The sequence below is a fragment of the Nesoenas mayeri genome (genome assembly GCF_963082525.1).
Source record: "Nesoenas mayeri genome assembly, chromosome: 2".
Classification (NCBI taxonomy): domain Eukaryota; kingdom Metazoa; phylum Chordata; class Aves; order Columbiformes; family Columbidae; genus Nesoenas; species Nesoenas mayeri.
The window spans coordinates 157,106,327-157,127,338 of record NC_137543.1 but is presented as its reverse complement, the minus strand read 5'-3'; the positions used below and the strand labels follow the sequence as shown (position 1 = coordinate 157,127,338).

At 44.9% G+C, this 21,012-nt stretch overlaps 1 protein-coding gene across 3 annotated transcripts in view; it reads right to left on the bottom strand.

Moving 5' to 3' along the window:
• PRKAG2 (protein kinase AMP-activated non-catalytic subunit gamma 2) overlaps positions 1 to 21,012 on the bottom strand; it is a gene marked incomplete at both ends in the record, with an annotated part of 223,964 nt that overhangs the window by 101,698 nt on the left and 101,254 nt on the right. The window contains one exon of one of the 3 annotated variants that reach the window (XM_080338961.1): positions 11,899 to 12,004. The exons of the other annotated variants lie outside the window; for them this stretch is intronic. Coding sequence (XP_080195087.1) covers positions 11,899 to 12,004 — 106 coding nt within the window. Of the gene's footprint in view, positions 1 to 11,898; positions 12,005 to 21,012 lie in introns of those variants that run through there. 3 annotated transcript variants of the gene reach the window in all.

Sequence of the window (21,012 nt, the reverse complement as noted above, 5' to 3'; positions counted from 1 at the left end):
CACTATTCCCCATCCCCGCACTGAGAAAACCAACTCTGCTATTATTATTTCTTCAGTCTAACTCTTTTCTAGTTTAAGCCGACTTTCCCCTCCATGTACGCAGCCGTACAGCTCTAATTTTTAGCTGAGAGCAAGAACCAAGCGTCTCATTCCAGGTCCTGACCAGTCACCGGCATCTCTCCATTTCCAGACAGTTTTGTAATTAAATTTTAAAGAGTGCTGCTCACTCATGGTTTTTGTAGTAGGTTTTCATTTCAGCTGGCAGCTCAGTCCCATCATATAATCATTTCTCTGCCAGTCTCACCGGTTAGGATTGGTTTTGTCAGATTGAAGTATTACAGAGTTTCCGTATTAGTCTCCTACACCTCAAGGTTAGTTTGTGCTCCTGGGATTTCTTGCAGGGAACCTGGTGCTTTGTGCTCTGTATCAAACTGGTGTTTATTCTGGGAAAAGTTTGTCATTATTTACAATAGGATCTTTGTTTTACAACCCTTCAGTTTTAAGTTCCAATGGACTTCACATAGTGTTGAGGCTCTAGTTTTCCTATTGCTGTGGCCAAGAAGGATCTCCACAAAGTTTTAAAGAAGGACCTGGCTGACAGAAAGGAAAACTCTGGTATACTTTTAGGAAGGAAGAAAATAACCCAAAATCCGACAGCAAAAGAAAGTTGTCCCCAGCTCTGGGGCAAGGAGGAGACTTTAATTGCAGCTCAATAGCAGCCGCAGTCTCTTTAGAGACAGCAGCAGCATTTCTAACCGTCTTGCCAGCCAAGCGAGGTAAAAACAGTTTACTGTCTTGAAAACATTGTATGGGGAGAACACCGGCACCGGGAGCTCTGCTCTTTCCTACAGAACATTTTGTATCCATGATAAATCTGCTGCCAGGCTGAAGCTGGAAGTAAAAGCACTAAACATGGCATTTGCTGGCAATCACTCCTGCAATCTGGGGGAATTTTTGCCTTTTGGTGTATACAGTGCTATCACCTCCGGTAATGGCAACTAACACCTCTGACTGGGAATGCACAAGTCTCTGAAGGAGCAGGTACAGTGACCAAGGTTCATTTGTTCTCACCTCCTTCTCATTAACAGCGGTCTATTAGAGACATTCGTCCAAACGTGCATGTCGATGAAGCTCTCGCTCCCCAAAATAACAGTGCCAGATTGATGCCCAGGGTAGGCTTATGGGCGTCACATCACTGGACCTTTTCAACAAGTTATTTTCTTCCTTTTAAAAAAAGCGACATTTCTATTTTCATACCTCCATGTCTCCTCATTTGGAGCGCACTTAAGATGTCTAATTACTTTGCAGGGCAGGTCCTTCACAGCTCCAAAGCCGATTGAAAAGAGCACCCAGTGAAGAGGTGAAGAATATGGGTCAGATCCCCAGATGATGTAAAAGCAGTGGATCTGAAGTGAGGTAAAACATGTAATAAGAACTAATTCTAATTTTTTCCCCTTATAATACTATGCTCTAAGTTTGAACAGGATGGGAGCTGAGGGTCAGCACCATCTCTCACAGCTCTGCATAGGTATTCCCCTGAGATGGTGCATTATCACCACCAAAAGCTGTCTATCTTAGTTCTAGAAAAATGAACTAAATGTAGAAAATACAATTCATAATGCTACATAAAAATAAGAATCAGAATATACAGGGCAAGGGCATTTAAGTGCCTATACATTTCAGTATCAGCAAATTGTCAGCCAAAAAAGGTCATTAAAATAATCTGGCATTTTATCAAGAGCAAACTCTTGCTGACTGATAACGCTAAATACACGATGCTAATTCCAGTCACCTCTGGGAGCTAAATTAACCCTTTCCTGAGCACCAGACACATTGCCTGTGATACATGAGCAGCCTTGCAAATTCGGTTCTTTTCCCATCAAAGGCATTTTTGGTTAATCCTGCAGCTCTTTAACAAGCTTTTCCTCTTGTTGCTATTTTGCCTTCACACCTACCGCCCTCTCTTCACAAGGATTTATTGCATTCCCTTCAGGTGCAAGCACTAGCTGGGCTTGGAGGAAAAATAATATCAAGTATCACTTGCATTCCATTATGGCAGAGAGGACCCTATCCCTATCAGGTGCCAAAACACTCAGCTCCTGTTAACTTCAACGTGAGATAGCAGTGACTGCGCTGACACCATTCAGCTTTTTTCAGGTTTCAGTCCCTCGCAGACCTAACAGGTACCAGCACCAGTTTCATAAATGAGTAGGGATTTTGATAACTTACACGCAAGAGCGTAAAAGACTATCAGGTCTAATGACAGAGCTGTAGATCTGCTTACTCAGAAGACAAGATCCCTTTTGTGTTTTAACCAATCTAAGCAACATCCCCCGTGGTTTTCAGCACCCGTGTGCTGGGTGAGAACTGTGAACACATCCCTGAGATAAAAAGTAATGCATGCCCTTTGCTAGAGCTTCAAACCCACTGACACGGTGGGGTTGCTGGGTTAAATAGATTGCCCTCAAATATTTGTTTTCCATGGTAGATTATTTGTAAGAGGTTTCAAAGGCTCCATCCTTCAACCAATAGCTGACTCCAGAGTTCTCGCTGTCACTGCCCCTTTTGATTTCCTTTGGTTTTCTTTCCCTGCGATCAAGGTGATCTATTTTTAGTGCAGGGACTGGTTGAGTAAGTGAGGAGTTGCTATAGTGACGGATAACTGATACAAACCGAGTCCCACTGCGATTCCTCCAGCTGGTAAATGCACACGACCCAAAGCGGGGCAGCAGCTGGGGGTGTTCAGCTTGGGGGGGCATTAAGCACTGCCCAGGACTCTCAAGGTCAAGCTTAATGTATGCAAAATGGCCAGAAGGCAGCCTGGGTACCTTTAGTAGGAAACACACTTCTCGCTGTCTTTGTTGGCCCAAGACGTGTTGGTGTTGGTCTCGGGGTACACAGTGGTCTCCTTCTGCTAGTCTGCTGATACACATCAGCTGCACAAGCAGCCCCATCACCTCTACCTGAGAAGTCGCTCTGTTCTTGCAAGTTTATCCAAAGAAGAGCTGCGGTATGCCAGTGTTGAGAATTGGGTGGGAAAAGAAGCATAAGCAGGATATTTGAAGCTTCAGCTTTCCTTTTGGGTGAGCATCAGAGAAATGTTGGTTGGAAAGGATGCCTGGAGGCCTCTTCTCCAACCTCCTGCTCCAAGCAGGGCTGGTGTCAAACCCAGCCAGGTCAGCCATGGCTCTGGCTTGTTGAGTCTTGAAAACCTCCAAGGATGGAGAGGCCACAAACTCCCTAGGTCACCTGTGCCAGTGCCACACCACCCTCTTGAGGGAGTTTTTGCTAACATCAGTCTGACCCTTCTCGGCCAAAAACTCTCAACTTTTATTCCCTTTTACCATTTTCCACCACTAAGAAGAATTTGGCCCTGTCACCTTTGAAACTTCCCTTCGTCACAGGCTGCTATCAGATTGCCCCATATCCTTCTCGCTGCTGGACAAAAAACTCCGGTGTCCTCAACATCTCCTCATAGATCCCAAAACATCTGCTCTAGATCCCAAACCACCTTGGTAGTCCTCCAGGGAAACCCTCTCCAGCTTCCTAGCATTTTTGTGATGGGGGCAGCAGGACCAGGACACCCTATTCCAGATGCAGCCCCACCAGCACCAGGCAAAGGGGGATAAAAACCTCCCTTGACTGGATTGCTCCTCTCCTCCTAATATCCCTTGGGAAATTTCAACATTATTCCAGCTTCTCATCCTTTCAACTCAGTCCTTCTCTCAAGGAGGCAGGTACAATCCTCACCTCTGAACACCCACCTGACTTTTGGTGCCACTATTACAGCAAGAACCTCTCTGTTGCAAACTTTTCATCTCCCTTATGTCTCTGGTTGAGTTTCCATCTCATTTCTCCCTCACCTATATTTCTTAAGTTTAGATTGGATATTAGGAAAAATTTATTCACAGAAAGGGCTGTCGGGCATTGGAACAGGCTGCCCAGGGCAGTGGTGGAGTCACCATCCCTGGAGGGGTTTAAAACACACGTAGATGAGGTTCTTAAGGACATGGTTTAGTGCCAAAGTTGGGTTAATGGTTGGACCCGATGATTTTCACGGTCTTTTCCAACCAAAATGATTCTGTGATTCTATTCTATGATTCTAAATTGATTTATTGCCCTATTTTTGTTCATTATCTCTAATTATACTATATACAAGCAGCGGAGATGTCACAAACCATCTGTTCCTCTCCAGGACCATTGCCCGCCAGGAGAGGCAGGATTGTCACAAGAATCCTACGTACGCCATCAAAATTCTTGCGCTGACTGAAATAAAACCACAGGGCCAGATGGGCAGGATCGGTTAAACAATCCGGTGACTGTAGCTCCGAGCGTGTCAAAAGGGTCTTTGTTACCCCACGGAGAACACAGCACTGGGAAGCAGCTGGTTTCTGATGCCTGGAAAAAACTCTGAAGAAACAACAGGATGCTCTTAATTAACGTCAGCTAATCCTATCAAGCCTCCTCCAGCTAAGTCGCCCCAACTTTATCACAGAAAAAGGACAGGACAAGAACTCAGTGCAAGTGTGCGATGCAGCGCTGGGCTCTGTCCTTAAACTAAGAAAGGCTGCGTGACCTTCCCGGTATGGAGAGCTCAAGCCTCTAAGTCAAGCCTAACAGCTGCACAATGATATCTCACAGAGCAGCCTTCCATCTCTTGAGACCTAAACCTCCATACTGCTCCGTAACAACAATAAAATGGATTAAACAATTTTGAGGTGTTGAATCCCACCGCTCTGAGCCCTTTTGAGTCCTTGAATTGATTTTAGGTTGGACAAGAATAGAGGTGAAAGCAGCAAATGGCTGAATCCTGGTAATTCCTGGGATTTGCTGATCCAATAAACCTGACAAACAAACCACCTTAACAACATCTTTGAAACTGGACGCCTGGGCAATTCACTGAAACTTTGAGCAAGGAGGCAATAGTCCAAAGTATTGATTTCTAATTAAACAAAAGCACTCACCTAGCTTAATGCTACTGTCAAGTGGAATATTAGGCTGTGAAAACAGATCTGAGCTTGAAATTTGCTTTTAAAGTCTGGCAACAGCATTTGTAATACAGGTGCACAGCGGTATAGAGTAAAAATAAGTCGTGGTCTGCCTTAGCACATTCAAATCAAGTAGAAAGGCAGACGAGGATAACAGCTTCTACAGATATTCTTCTGAAAGTCAGAGCCCCTGAAAAGTACAAGTGAAAGAACAAAGAGTGGGAGAAATGGTGTAATAATGATGAGAGCTCAATTCTGATCATGCATGGAAATCAGTAATTCAAATAATTTTTGGAACATAAATTGTGATCCAGCACGAAGACCCTCCGAGCTGCATTCATTAAACTGAGGTGTCATGTATGAAAGCCTTCTCTACCTTATTTTCTTTTCATCTCAAAAATAAATCAGATAGATAGTTAACTAATTATATCAGAAGGTAACAGAGATGGTGTTCCAGCCTTATGTACATATCAGAAGTGACTTGATACCTAAAGGTAACAGAAGGGGGGGACAGAAAAAAGAAATCCTGATAAACACATAAATATATTCTGCTTTCAGGAACAGGCAGTGTCTGCATCTCTTTTCACCGGCAGTCAGTGTCCGGCTTCTTTCTGCCTCAGTTTCCCCTTTTCCACCTCATTTTCTTTTCCTCATACTTGCATTTCGTTGCTTTAACTGGATTGAATCCCAAGTTTTGCTTTTAGTTTCTCTCTGTCTTTCAGGAATAACATTCATCCTGCTGTTCCAAATGACACGATTTGAACAGCAGCAGAATTCAAGCGCCCTTAAGACACTAAAAAACTGGAGTGTCTCTGATGCTTCTGTGTCTGGGGGACAAATGCCTGTATCCACAAGCACCACTGAGCGTAACCACGTGGATTCCTAGCAGATGGGAGCTCTCCCTGCCCCAAACATGAGCAGTTTGTAAACCTGCTGTCAAAAGCGGGGCTGGTCCTGCTGGTCTCACCCACCACGTTGAGAACAGCACATCAATGCAGAGTAATTCAGTAATTTATAGTAATATAAATATTTCTGACCGCACTTTGGGACAAGATGCACCAAGCTGCCTGGACCAGGACTGGGAAGAAGTGTCGCTGGGCAGATTCATTTGCAGCACCCGTCTGTAAATTTGTGCCTCAGGAGAACATACTGTATCTTCATGTGTATAACCTGCCCTTTGGACAAAAAATAACTGTCTTTGAAAAGAAATTACTTGGAGAATTCGCAGTTTTGGACAACTCATCATGAGGGCAAAGAGTCTATGTGTTCTTTAAGCCCACAAAGCGCTGCTGGGCTCTGCAATGGGGGGGTAGCGAGGGAAGAGTCTGGGGGCAAAGTGCCCTGCTCAACATCCCTTCATTTCAATATCCACCACATCAGCGGAGGTTTTCTGGGTTGATCACTATCTGAATTCACCAGTACCTGCTTGAGAACACCCTGCTGATTCTACTGGGCACAGCCTTTTTCTCCCTATTCAGAATACTTCAAAGCTGCTTACAAAACTGGGATGTGCTGGGAAGCAGCTGCACAGATACTATAAGGAAGCAGAAAATGGGAAAATAAAAAGTCTCTAACATTTCACCAGGCTTATCACTGGTTTTCCTCATCCTGACAACCAACTGTAGAAATGTCACAGCTTCCAGGTCTCGGAGCTCTCTGTAGTACAAGATTAATTGGCACTGATCAGCCAGGGCTGCACATTTTCTAAAATCACTGTCAGCTCAACCGAGCGTGAAAACCAGTAGAGAAAATCATTAACAAACCAAAGCGGTCTCAGTTTCTCATGTGCAGTCTTGATTCTGGCAGTTTTGAGCTGCATTTCAGGAGCAACAGGATTTTGCTCTTTGAGTCGCTTTACAGCAGCCGCTGGAACACACAGCGACCTCCTCACTCTGATTTACCTCTCCAGATATTTTTTTGCTGTGGTTTCTCCTCTGCTGCCTCATAACAGAAACATCCCACCAGAATGAAAAAGAAATAACTATATCGGCTTCAGACCTCCCACAAGCAGCATTACCCACTTTGGGGCAAAGCACCAGATGACAAGGGCAAGTGTAGAGTCTTGAATCTGGGCAGGAACAACCCCAGGTTCTAGTGTAAGCCGGGGAATGACCTGTTAGAGAGCAGTGTAGGGGAAAGGGACCTGGGGGTCCTGGGGACAGCAGGGTAACCATGAGCCAGCACTGGGCCCTTGTGACCAGGAAGGCCAATGGTACCTGGGGTGGGTTAGAAGGGGGGTGGTCAGTAGGTCAGAGAGGTTCTCCTGCCCCTCTACTCTGCCCTGGGGAGACCACATCTGGAATATTGTGTCCAGTTGTGGCCCCTCAGTTCCAGCAGGACAGGGAACTGCTGGAGAGAGTCCAGCGCAGGGCAACAAAGATGCTGAAGGGAGTGGAGCATCTCCCGTGTGAGGAAAGGCTGAGGGAGCTGGGGCTCTGGAGCTGGACAAGAGGAGACTGAGGGGTGACCTCAGTAATGTTTATAAATATGTAAAGGGTGAGTGTCAGGAGGATGGAGCCAGGCTCTTCTTGGTGACAACCAATGGTAGGACAAGGGGCAATGGGTATAAACTGGAACACAAAAGCTTCCACTTAAATTTGAGAAGAAACTTCTTCTCAGTGAGGGTGCCAGAGCCTGGCCCAGGCTGCCCAGGGAGGTTGTGGAGTCTCCTTCTCTGGAGACATTCCAACCCGCCTGGACACCTTCCTGTGTAACCTCATCTGGGTGTTCCTGCTCCATGGGGGGATTGCACTGGATGAGCTTTTGACGTCCCTTCCAATCCCTGACATTCTGTGACTCTGTGATCTGCAGCTCCGCAGGCTGGAGGAGCAGGAGACCAAGTCCTGCCTCCATTTGTAAACTCTTTTCAATCCTCACCTCACACATTTTCTGTCCTTGTTCTCAGCACAACTATCCACAGCACGGCTTGTGTTGATAAATGGTGAGGTGAACCAGGTTGATCTCCACCTCCAGGAAGAACCATAGCAAGTTATGGAAGAACACCTGTGTGTTTTTGACTGAAAGGGGAAGATATTTCCCCTTGGGATTAGTATTTAAAGATACTCTAAAATACGGCACCTCCCAGATCTGCTCTAGAGACTCAGCAGCTCTCCATCCCACGGTGGTTAGCAGTGACATGGGATAAAACATGTGCACTGAGTGCCACCAGAAGTTGTGGAACAACCTGGGGACAAGTCCCTGTCCTTTGCACTGAGACTGCCCCATTTTATGTACGTGGCGGGGCCAAAGCATGTTTGTACGTGTATATATTGGGGTCTAAGTCATTCACTCCTAATTTAGTCCTAATTCGCACCTAATTATAACAGCTGGCAGGGAAATTGTCCTCGAGAGAGTTATTGAAGTGACACAGGTCGGGGGCTGAGAGACAGCACTGAGGTTTGCTTGGAGCCCTTTCGACCCGGCTTGTCTGGGCTCAGATTTGGTCCCTGATGGTTAAAATCCACAGCAACAAATCCCAAGAGGAGTAGCAAGGGCAAGGAGAAGCTCCTGGGTAATAAAAAGGCGAAAAGCCTCCAAACTGAGCATTTGAGGCTCAATGCTGGGGCTCTCGGCAGCCACCTGTGCTGCAGAGCGGTTCCTTCGCTGGGCACCCACCACTCGGGCAGGGAAGAAATGCTTTTAACATTATACCTTTCACATATGTCATTCAATCCTTCATGGAATGGATGGTGTCCTTTAAAGGGCAGAGCAATTAGCCTCGCTGGGGCCAAAAAGTTGTCCCCTTCAGAAATGCCACAGAGCCTATCGATTTACAACTCACGGGGCCGGCACCGACCCTGCACGGGCAAGCGGCAAGTGCAATGGGAAGGAGGCAACTGGGTGATGGTGATCCAAAGGTTGGAGAAATTTGGGGTAATCCCAGTTCTCAGCCCTGCCAAAATGACGTTACATAAATCAGCTTCCCTGCTGCTCGGTGGATAGCTGAAGCTTGGAGGGCTCTCTGTTGGCTGCCCAGCTCTTGTTTGCTCCTGGTGCTTTTCTGTTTGGCCATACTAAAGTCTCCTCTTGCTATTCACTTGGCATAAAAGGACTGTAAAGGCTCCAAAAGCAGGGAGCTACAGGTATGCCCATCCTTGACAATGCCACCCTCCTACTTCTCTACTGGGATGTGAACCTCTTCATCCGTGAAGAGGGACTACGGGGTTCACCTCAACCAATATACAGAAGAAAGCAGTTGCAGTGGCCTGATGGTATCTGCCCCCGGGAAGAAGCTGCGCTGGTCCAATCCCATTTACAATGACCGGAGGATTCTTCCCTAAAACACTTACAGAGATGGCCAAGTAAAATCAGAAATTCTAGATTCAGCTGGAAAAAATTATTCCCAGAAAGGGCTGTCAGGCATTGGAACAGGCTGCCCAGGGCAGTGGTGGAGTCACCATCCCTGGAGGGGTTTAAAAGGTGTTTAGACGAGGTTCTTAGGGACATGGTTTAGTGCTAGAGTTAGGTTATGGTTGGACTTGATGATTGTGAGGGTCTCTTCCAACCGAAATGATTCTATGATTCTATGATAACTTGTCCAGGTGACAGAGCACCCCTTTCTGGGACATCAGGGATTTTTTTTCCTCTTCTTTCCTTTTCCACCCCTTTTCTGAATACAATCTGAGCTCATTCAGCAACAACGACACTGCTGTGGCAGGGAGAGCGGGTGGGAAAGCCCATGTCAGATTATTGTCATTCATTTCTCCTCCCTGATGACAGATGGCAACTAAAGGGGATGCGCCAGTGCGTGACAGACCTGATGAGCCACCAAACCTGGCTGCTACCAACGCTCCTGCACACCACTGATACCGATCCGTGCCCACGGATCCCTTGAGAGCAGCTCAGAAAGCGTTTAGTAAAGCGTAACAGCTGCAAGACACGGATTAAATGTAGAAAATAATGCAAAGCATCTGTTTTGATATTTCCCTGCAAATAATTAAGGCCATTTGGGAAAACAAAAACAAAACAGCATTTGCAAGTGTTAACCTGTTTCCCGAAAGGAAGCCAGGCTCTGCTGGGATGCAGAGGCAATCCCTGTGGTAGAGCATCCAAGGAAGGCAGTAAGTAAGCCAGACACATCCCGATGGCTTTTTCCCACTCTTGTGACCTGGTAGTTCTCTGTTCATGATGGAAACGTGGTGCAGGGAGCTGACCCAGTCACGCTCTTACAAGAACGGCATCTGCAAAGTCTGTGGAGTAAACACTGTGCGGAAAACTCTGCCTAATGCTCCCTCTGTTCCACTAGAGTGGGCTACAGAACTTGATTAATGGGAATGAGGATAAAGAGAAGTGCATTTTTGGCATTAGAGTTTCAACTTTTTTTTTATAATCCTGTCACAAGCATTGAAGTTCATATAGTCAGTACTCTTGGTGAAGGACAATTTGTTTTCTCTATGGAGGAAAATAAGGATGGAGTTTAGAGTTGGACTCCGAGGAAGCAGACTTGCAATACTACGCTTGGTGCTTCCAGCAGTGACTCCTTCTGCAGGTGTTGGCTGTTCCCATCTCGTTTAGGAAACCATAGGAAGAGGATGAATTAGTAGCTCAAAGTGCCATTAATCACTCAATCAACAAATAGCACAGGTGAGAATTTAGGGGTTTTAATAGAAATTTGGGATTAAGTTTTACATCTGGGCAATCTGTACTCTATATTTCCCCCTCTTCTTGCATAAACTCTGTTACCTGTCTTTGTGCATCTTGCTGACACTGTGGAACTCCAAAGACCTGGGTCATACCTCACTCACATCACCTTGACCTTCCTACCACTCCAGCAGAAACCCTCAGACAGAATTAGGGGAATGCAGAACAAAGCACAGTACCTTAGATTTAAAACACTTAACTCCACAAAACAGGAACAAAAGCAGAAGCAATTGCAAAAACGACATCTTAACAAACAACACAAACAGTCACTAAATAAATGGCAAAACATGAAATAACAGAAAATCAAACTTTCTGGGCAGCCACCCATCCATCAGTTGCAACTCCCTGTCACTGACTATGTATGTTCCTCTCTGCACCGTCCATATGGCCCAACAATACTCATACCTTTGTCATTCTGCTGGATTTAACGCAATGACTCCTGACTGATAGAGAGTAAAAAGAGCCTTGCCTACCCTTCGTGCAAGTCATCCTCTTTAAACTGTGTCTTATCTGGCTGATTTGGTGTAATGTCAGTTTTAAACCTCCCAGTCACAGGACAGGATCTCTCAGCAGCACTCATGGTCTTTGGGGAACTGCGGAGTTGTAAACCAGCTACCATTAGTCCATGTAGGAAATGCATTAAACATTGTATTTCTCCACTGTTCTGAACAAAAACAGCCAAATCCTGTTGGAAAACCCCTTGTCTCCTGGTCATCTGATCCCTATGTGATATACAAATACTCCCCGACACACACAACTCAGCCCCTGTACTAGATTAATAATGAGCAGGAAAAGCTTTTGATAAACGGAGAACAGTCCCTAGTTGCAACTCAAACACGATCATATCAATAATTGCATTATCAGAAATATATGTTTTAAAATGCATTACTTATCAGATTGATATGCAATTTTTCTCTACTTAAAATTCATATTTCAACACATAGTGTTAGCCCTAACTTTGCATTTATTTACTATTCTTCAGTTAAAGTAACATTAGTCAACAACCCCTTTTGAGTGTATTTCATGGTGTTTACTGTAAATCTTCTGGTACCATCACTCTTTTCCTAAAGGTTCTATCTAATGTATGTTAGAGGTGTCAACTTCAGTGCAAACCAACACGTAATTAACCTCCACACAACAACTGAGTGATTCAGTCAAAGAAACTGGAAAGCGCAGAAATGTTGTTCAATAATTCTCTATCCCCCACTTGCTGCTCCCTCCCAAACCCAATGTCCCCACTTTTCAGAGGGGTAACGCAGACGGTCCCTACCGAACAGGCCATGAGGATCGGAGTGGCGTCTCTCCGTGATTTTGAACTGCTCCTTTCTCTTCCTGATCACTCTAAAGCTACCGAAACGCTTCATGAGCTGCAACATACACTCGTGCGGCAGCAGCTGTCGGTCATGCCCAGGATTGAAGAAGAAAACAGCAGCGTGAGGGGCAAGACGAGGTGCCGCTTACACCAACAGCCCAGCTACGAGAAGATAAAGCTCCAGAGAAAACGCGTGGCTGCCAAAGAAGTCGAGTTTGCCGGCGGTTCAGCTCGGGGGTGCTTGGTTGTGGTCTTTGCGGAGAGCTGTTCCACAGCAGGCTGCCAAAGCTCGCACGCCAGGCGCTTCCAGTCTTAATTCCAGCGTACAGTAACTCGCCTGCATGTGTCTGTGGACATGGGGAGAAGTTCAAAGTCTGCCCAGCTTGCAGCCGTGGAGCTCCTCTCCGGCAGCAGCCGCGGAGACCGAAGCGACGTTTCCGCGCGGATCACCTCATGTGGGAAAGGTCAGGAACCACCTGATAAGCTCCCGCGTTTAATAAATACTGACTGTGCAAGGGAGCCACAAGCCCTCTTGAAGGGACTGGTCATGTGCAGCTCAGCATGATGACTCTTTAAAAAGGCTGTAAAAGGAAACCGCCCCTGGACAGACAATTCCTGGCAGCCAGCGGCCCGGGCACGCTCGCACCGTGACATGACATCACCCAACTATTTTGACTTGTGTGTGCTGGGTCTTCGCAGCGACAGCACCATCCAGCTGCCGGCCGATGAGCTCCCCAGCCCCCGGCCCTCTGCGGCTGATGGCTAATGGATTAATGGGAACGAGCTTCTGCCAATTCATAAATAAGAAGGTGGATCTGTTCTAGAAACTGCAGCTGGAGCGATGGGTTGGACTATCTCTAGTGATGTGCCCTCCCCATGCTATGCATATCTGTATGATCTGCATATCTATCTGTTCCGCATAGGTTGTTTCATTTAAATTTGCTGCCTGCAAAGCAAAAGGCACCTGGGACAACCATTTGTAACACAACTGAAATCCACCTCATGGTCTTTTCAATGAGACAAACATTCTCAGGGCTGTTGCTCTTCCCAACCAGCCGGGGTGGATTATGTTAAGGTCTGAGTCAACAGATTTAGAGCTGCTTAGTTTAGGAACAGGTTGAGTAACTGGAAAGGGGTGCAAGCATGATCCAAGGCATGGTCAAACTATCATAGCCAACCTTCCTTAGATTACAGTAAATGTTATGTTAAATCAAAAGCTTTTGTTTGTTTGTTTGTTTCAAAGTCACAGATCATCAGCCTTTTCTCTGGACATCACTAGAACTTGAGGTTCAGATGTTTCAAAAATCAAACCCTATATGAGTAATGAGAGTCTTGGCTCTCTAATTCCTCAGAGGAATTAAAGGTCATATCCCCTTTTCCTCTCCAAAGAAGCATGCCTTTTTCTTTGTGCACACCATTGATCCTGGGACTTAATGTCATTAGAAAGGAGAAGAAAAAACAGCCACTAATGCTGAAGAAAAGACCTTTATCAACACAGATTTCTTGTAGGCTCTGGTCTCTCAGAAAGACGGCTGTCTCCAAGGCATCAGTGCAAAGATGACCCAAGGACTTCAGGGACCCCAAGTGAAGGTGCAGAGATGACAGCAGCTCCCTCTGACATCCTCAGTTACTACTATGGAGAATAGGGAAGAAGACAGTACAAAGGGCATCTTTGTTCTTCCACCTAGTGGAAGTGACCAAAGTAATCAAATTATTAACAAGACACTTAATTACCTTCCAGACAGGTCTCTCACTGATATCCAAGTGAGGAATCACAGTAATTAATTAAAGGCTCTTTCCAGCCTTTCCCCTCCTGACTTGTCCTCCTACTTTCTTTTACCCCCATCTTTATGATCCTGTTTCAACTCTGCATGTAGAAGACCCCAGTGCTTTTCACCGAATAACAATCTTTTGCATAAAACCAGCCTATCAGCACAGTGCTTTACAAAAGTGGTTGAATCACCATCCCTGGAGGCGTTTAAGCAACACATAGATGACGTGGTTTAGAGGTGGAATTGGTAGTGTTATCTTAACAGTTGGAGTCAATGATCTTACAGGTCTTTTCCAAACAAAATTATTCTATTCTATTCTATTCTATTCTAGTCTATTCTATTCTATTCTATTCTATTCTATTCTGTTCTGTTCTGTTCTGTTCTGTTCTTTCTACCCTACCCTACCCTACCCTACCCTACCCTACCCTACCCTACCCTACCCTACCCTACCCTACCCTACCCTACCCTACCCTACCCTATCCTATGCTATGCTATTCTTAGTTTTCCTGTTCCCTTTCCAGTCTTTACTTGACCAGAGGCACAAGAAGCGTTGCCTACAACACCAATGCAATCTGGACCTCAAGCTTCCCCTCCTTAGTAAAGCATTCTTCACTCTTCAGTGGCCAAAGGACTGCTGGGAATGACTTAATGCCATCAGAAACCAAAAAATTCAAATCCCTTTTTAATGAGATAGGAATTGGTATTGCTGCAGCATGGAAACAGCCCCCTCCTTGATAAAGGCCAAGGGAAAATAGTAGCTGATGACCTTTTCAAGCAGGGCCATTGCACCAGGAGGGCTCATTTCCCCTAATTAAGGAAAGCAGCAAGACCCTAAAGTTTCTGCACAGAGCTACCAGAAAACGAAACAAGGCTGTTTAACAACTGTCTTGCACAGTAATTTGTTCAAAAAAAGCACTAAATGCTTTGAGTATGATCATTTTGTCTCCACAGCTAATGGTCTAACAGATACTAGCACATTTACACCAGATACTACATCTTCTTAATGATTCCAGTGGAAAGATCTTATAAAAGTAATAATAAAAAGCTGGATTTCAAAGAGCTCCTTTGGGGCCATCTGTGTTCTGGAGATTGAAAACACAAATCCTTTCTGAACAACCATGAAATGGCCTCTTGTCAAGGTACTTTAAAGTCTCCCAAATTAGTTATAGTGTATTATATTTCTTGAGCTGCATGAGAATAACACTGTCCCCTTCCAAAAAACATACTTGGGCTTGTTCTGAGAGGTGCCAAGCATTGGACAACTTAAAAAAAAACTATATAGGGGGAGCGAGCAGACACACAGTCCTGTATGTGTGTGAAATACCTCCCCAGCCCCGCTGGATCTGCTCATCTGGTGGGACCTGAGCTGTTTCATGGCATTAGAGCAGCCTGTGTGCCAACAACTCACCAGTCTGTCTCCAGACCCACCCTCTTGCCTCAAATCATCCATTTCCTTGACAGTTTTACTTTGATGACCTGGTGTCAAGTCAAAAAAGAGCCTAAAAAAGGTTCTAGAGCTAAAAAAAAGACCCATGTCTGGAAATTTGAGGAGAAACTTCTTGACTTTGAGGTGACAGAGCCTGGCCCAGGCTGCCCAGAGAGGTTGTGGAGTCTCCTTCTCTGAGACATTCAAACCCACCTGGACACCTTCCTGTGTGATCTGCTCTGGTGAACCTGCTTGAGCAGGTGGGTTGGACTGGATGATCTCCAGAGGTCCCTTCCCACCCCAACCACTCTGTGATTCTGTGAAATCTCCTTCATGCTGATTATCACCTTTATCCCATCAGCTGCCTGTGTGCCCAGCCCTCCCAGCAATGTCCCCCCTGGCTCATCCCAGCCCTTCATCCTCTTAAACAACCTGATTATGTTGAAAAATGGAGGTTGGAGCACACAAAGTAAACCTCGCTCTGCTATTTTTCCCACTAATTCCCAGGGCCACACAAGGAGAGGAGTCTCATGGCTGGTGTCATCTGCAATCCAACCCAAAAAAGCCCAAACCAAGGTTGGGCTACATCTTCTTGATGCTTCTTTTTCTTCAGTTCCTCACCTCCAAGATAAAAGCACCTTCCGTACCCACAAGGTAGAACTGGGGGTTGATTTGGTCTCCAGATAGGAAACCTGGAAAATCCCATTGCATGAACTAAGCGCAGCCATCGCAGGGTCAGTCTTGAAACACGAACTGATTCATCCGTTTCACAGAAGTGTAAATTCTACGCCGTGGTGAAAACACTTTAAATGCTGCCATTCTGAATAATGTCCTCACGTGCCTTTTTAATGGGAGATTTAACCTGATCTACAAATGCAGCAGCAGAGTGCGGAGCAAGCAATGGGGACCAGTTAGTCTTATCAGGGTTTATTCTGGTGTGAAAATGGCAAAAATGATATTTTCTTCCTTGAGATTTAAGAGCTTATTTAGCACAAAACAGGAAGGCTGAAAAGAATATGTACCCCCTTAGTGACAACACTTCAGCTGGCTTCAAACCGCAAACCAGCAAACCCAAGTGTTTCCCTTTCCTCATCGCTGAGAATTTCCCTGGTCAGAATTCCCTCTGTTTTTGCCATTGCTCAAAGAAGTAAAAGCTCAGATCCACCCTTAGAAAGTCAAAGCATGAATCACATTTGTGTTTCTACACGAATCACGTTTCTCTGCCTTGTATGTCTTAAAAAGTTCCCTGAATGGGAATTTTTCTAAATTTCTCTTCTCAATTCTACAGAGCGATGTTGGCAAAATGAAACATTTTCTCTCAATGTCAGTGGTGCTGGGACATGTCTACAAAGCCTCACAACACCGGACTGGTTATAACTGCAACTGTATTTCATATAAATGAACCATGACCAGCATATAAATGACCATGAGCCAGCACTGTGCCCTTGTGGCCAGGAAGGCCAATGGCATCCTGGGGTGTATTACAAGGGGGGTGGTTAGTAGACTGAGAGAGGTTCTCCTTCCCCTCAACTCCACCCTGGGGAGACCACATCTGGAATATTGTGTCCAGTTCTGGGCCCCTCAGTTCAAGAAGGACAGGGAACTGCTGGAGAGGGTCCAGCGCAGGGCAACAAAGATGCTGAAGGGAGTGGAGCATCTCCCGTGTGAGGAAAGGCTGAGGGAGCTGGGGCTCTTTAGTTTGGAGAAGAGGAGACTAAGGGAGGACCTTATTAATGTTTATAAATATATAAAGGGTGAGTGCCACGAGGATGGAGCCAGGCTCTTCTCGGTGGCAAACAATGATAGGACAAGGGGTAATGGGATCAAGCTGGAACACAAGAGGTTCCACTTAAATTTGAGAAGAAACTTCTTCTCAGTGAGGGTGGCAGAGCCTGGCCCAAGCTGCCCAGGGGGGTTGTGGAGTCTCCTCTGCAGACATTCAAGACCCACCTGGACATGTTCCTGTGCGACCTCACCCAGGCGTTCCTGCTCCAGCAGGGGGATTGGACTGGATGATCTTTTGAGGTCCTTTCCAATCCCAAACATACTGTGATACTGTGATAAATAGCAAACTTGGAAAAGATTTCAAAATAACACGCAGAGAAATATGTAAGAGAGATCTTTGCCCTAAAAGAAAATAATGCTAAAGACTCCAAGGGATGCAATGGCCAACAACAAAGAGCCTGTGTTGTGCGAACACCATTTGCAGGCTGGTTGAACAGAGCAAGCAGCCTGTGTTTTCAAAGGGAAATACAAACTACAACTTTCTCCATCTGGTCCAAGCCCAGCTCACACCCCATAAAAGAATTGTAAGTTTACGACTCCAGGCTGGGCTCAATTACTTCCCATAATCATAACCAAGTGTTGCACTGTAATGAGTCTTTGTCTTTATCCCCTTTTTATATATTACTTCAAGCTGCTTTCAGTGTGCATTAAGAAAAACTTCCATTTCTGAAGCTGTCAGGCTGGCGCTAAATTGGTTTTGAAAAATCTGAAAGCTGCATTTTACTTCTTTCTAGCAGTCCCAAAGGTGCACACTAGATTTCCCAGAACTCTTGGTAAATGACTTATAAATTACATCCTGGCATCTTTGTGATGTTTTTCTATCCTACCTTTCCAGAGTTTATAATATGAACCAGCAGGAATAGGAGTAATAGCAATGTTAGCACTGGCATATTGGTGATTTTTAGTAAGAACACACTATTTCAGGCTCAGAGCACCCACCCCGAAAGACCAATAAGCTGGGACTGATGGCTATGATCCTATCCAAATGATAATTTTATCATTTCCCCTCATCCCACTAATGAACTGTGGTGCATATGTTTCCAGCACTCACTTCTTTAGCAATTCTAGTTCGTAATGTGAAAAACAGACCCATTCTTACATGCACCGCAATCTGGCCGTGCTCAAACCAGCGTTTGATCCAGCAAGTATAGGATGTCTGGTGTGCCACAGCTCCTAAAGTTTAATCAGTTCTGAGCTAAGGAAAAACATCTCAGCTGTTAACTTTACAAAAAATAGTAAAGGCATTAAGGTTCTTTAGATGCATTTTTCCACTAGTGCTTTTCTCATCTCTTCTTGCTTCTCTTTCTTCTTGATTTTAGCAAGTCTTTCTACCACATCCATTCACAGAACCTTGATAAGAACTTACGATTCTCCAGAACGTTGCAAAATTCTTTTTTGTCTCCTTCATATTCTTCCTCCTTGCTTGCTTCCTCACTTCTCATGCAGGATTGGAACAGATTAAATGATGTTAAAGTTGTAACGGGCATTGTAGGGCTGAATAAAATATCCCCTTCAGTTTAATTTAAAGGAAAAGTCTTTCAGCTAGTGCTGAATGGGTCACAAAGTGAATGACAGCAAATGAATAAAGTCAGAAATTACTGCAAGAAAGTGAAATATTAGGGACTCCTCAGAAATAGAGTTCTCCACCGATTTTGCTTTAGTAGTTTTATTTGGAGAGAGAGGAAAACTCAATGAATGAGCAATGGTTTGCATTAATCCTCAGCTGTCAACCCTACACAAACTCAGCGGGCACCCTGTTGCACAACCACACATTTGCAATTCATAACCTCGTAGGAGCATTAGGAGTAGAACAGGTTCACATACATTTCCTGCGGTTTTAATGTTCATGGTGGCACGGTTATCACGAAATACAACTTTAGTTACAAAGATGCACATTGGAAGCAATGTCCTCATCCTCAGATCTATATGGGATGATGAGACTTCAAAGTAATTTCAAGTTCTGTATCCCTCTGCTCCCCACAATGAGCAGGAAAATCTGACAGCAAAAGGCAATAAAATTGCTTATGCACAAGATAAGACAACGAAGAGACTCTTCTCCTGGCTTGGTATTATTATTATTATTCTCTGCTATTTTTTGGTTGAAAATAATCTTAAGTGTATCCTAACAATAAAAAATGCTGGCAGTGCAATTTTGGGGTTGACAGACATCCCACAAATGACCCATTCCTAGGCCACAGTGGATATAATAAAGACATATGTGCTATATATTATACACATAAAATTAGAGACAGTGGTCAGCAGCATCCTTTTAGACATCTGAGACAACACAGAAATGCTGACTGAAGATAAAAGTGAATCGCACCTTGAAAAGCTAAATGCTTCGCTAACGCTTGGGAAGCCTTTCTCATTCCTGGCTCCAGCAACTTCACTGACAATGCTCCTGTTCTTCAGTGATGAAAGAGAGATACCCTATAGGGGTATCTAATGCAGGTGTTTACACAGAATAGACATTTTCAAAGAATTACAGAATAGTTTGTGTTGGAAGGGACCTCCAAAGCTCATCCAGTGCCACCCCTGCCATGAGCAGGGACATCTTCACCAGCTCAGGTTGCTCAGAGCCCCGTCCAGCCTGGCCTGGGATGTCTCCAGGGATGGTTCATCCACCACCTCTCTGGGCAACCTGGAACAGTGTTTCACCACCCTCAGTGTCAAAAATCTCTTCCTCATGTCCGGCCTGGATCTTCCTCCTTTAGTTTGAAACCATCACCCCTTGTCCTGTGGCAACAGACCCTGCTAAAAGTCTGTGAACTATTGCAAATGTTGTTTTGTTGACAGTGAAAGCAGGGCCTTGTAGCATTAGACCATTAGTGCTCATTGAAGTCAAACCTAAAACTCACAAAATCCTGGTGACTTGCCAGGGTATCCATAGGAACTACTAACTACTACTACTAACTACTAAACTACTTATTACATAGCCACACAGTATGTTCACATGAATGACTGAGGACATCGCACAGGACTAGATCCCAATCCGATGAACTAAACACAGGCATAATGCCAAGAGGGGACATTCCTAAAGGATCACCCAAGCCTGCATTGTCATTGCAAGTGGATTGCTCCAGCAAGGGGATTACAATAGAAAGGGAGGAATCCACTGTACGCAGACATGGCCTGCACTGAAATCCAACCCCATGCATGGTATCTGCATTGCAGCCAGCTCCCTCGGTCTATTTGTTCAGGCTACCCCTAACAGATATAGTAGAGCTTCATCTGGTGGTTAAGAAACAATACAAGGCACAAGGAAACCCAAAAAGCAACCAAAAAAACCCCAACTAACCAACAAACCCAAACAAAACCAAACAAAAAAACCACAACACACAAAAAAAACCAGCACCAAAACCAAAACCAAACCAACCAACAAAACAAAAGCCAACCAACCAAAAAGATCCAAACAATAAAAAGAATGCACAACCCCCTCCCCACCCGCAAGATCTGTCTTCATTTTCTACTCTTACTTTTCCTAAGAATTAATGATTCTGAAGCATTGTTAGTTGTAAAGGAACAGACCCAAGTACATTGCATACTTTAATGTCATAATAACTGAACGACTGGCAAACTGCCCTGTTAACTTCAACTAAGTAATATGAACTACCTTATGTAAATACAATCCTTCACCTGGATCTCATATAGCAATCTTTTATCTTCAGAAGACAGGTGTAAGCATCATGGTTTGTAGTTTCTTTGATAGAGTAATATAAATTTCCAAAAGCCACCATGCAGCAGGTTGGGACGAGGCTGGAGAGGAACAGAACAAGACAAAGGTTGGTTGGACTCAACGGCTCCACTCCTTCCATTGCAAGAACATGACTTGTTCACACTACTTTAAACTGCTGAGTGCCTGAGGTGTCTCGCATGCCCCAGCTCCAAAGAGATTACTACAATTAGTCACCCAGGTTACAGAAGATCGCTAGAGCAGATGGGAGTGTATGAGGAGAAAACTGCTTTATCACATTACAGTAGATCTGGAAGAGAAATCATGCAAAACCCTTCTGGTTTATCTTTCCAGGATGCCTTTTGTGTTGGGATTTTGGGATTTTTTGTTGTTGTTGTATCTGCTCCTCGAGGTGT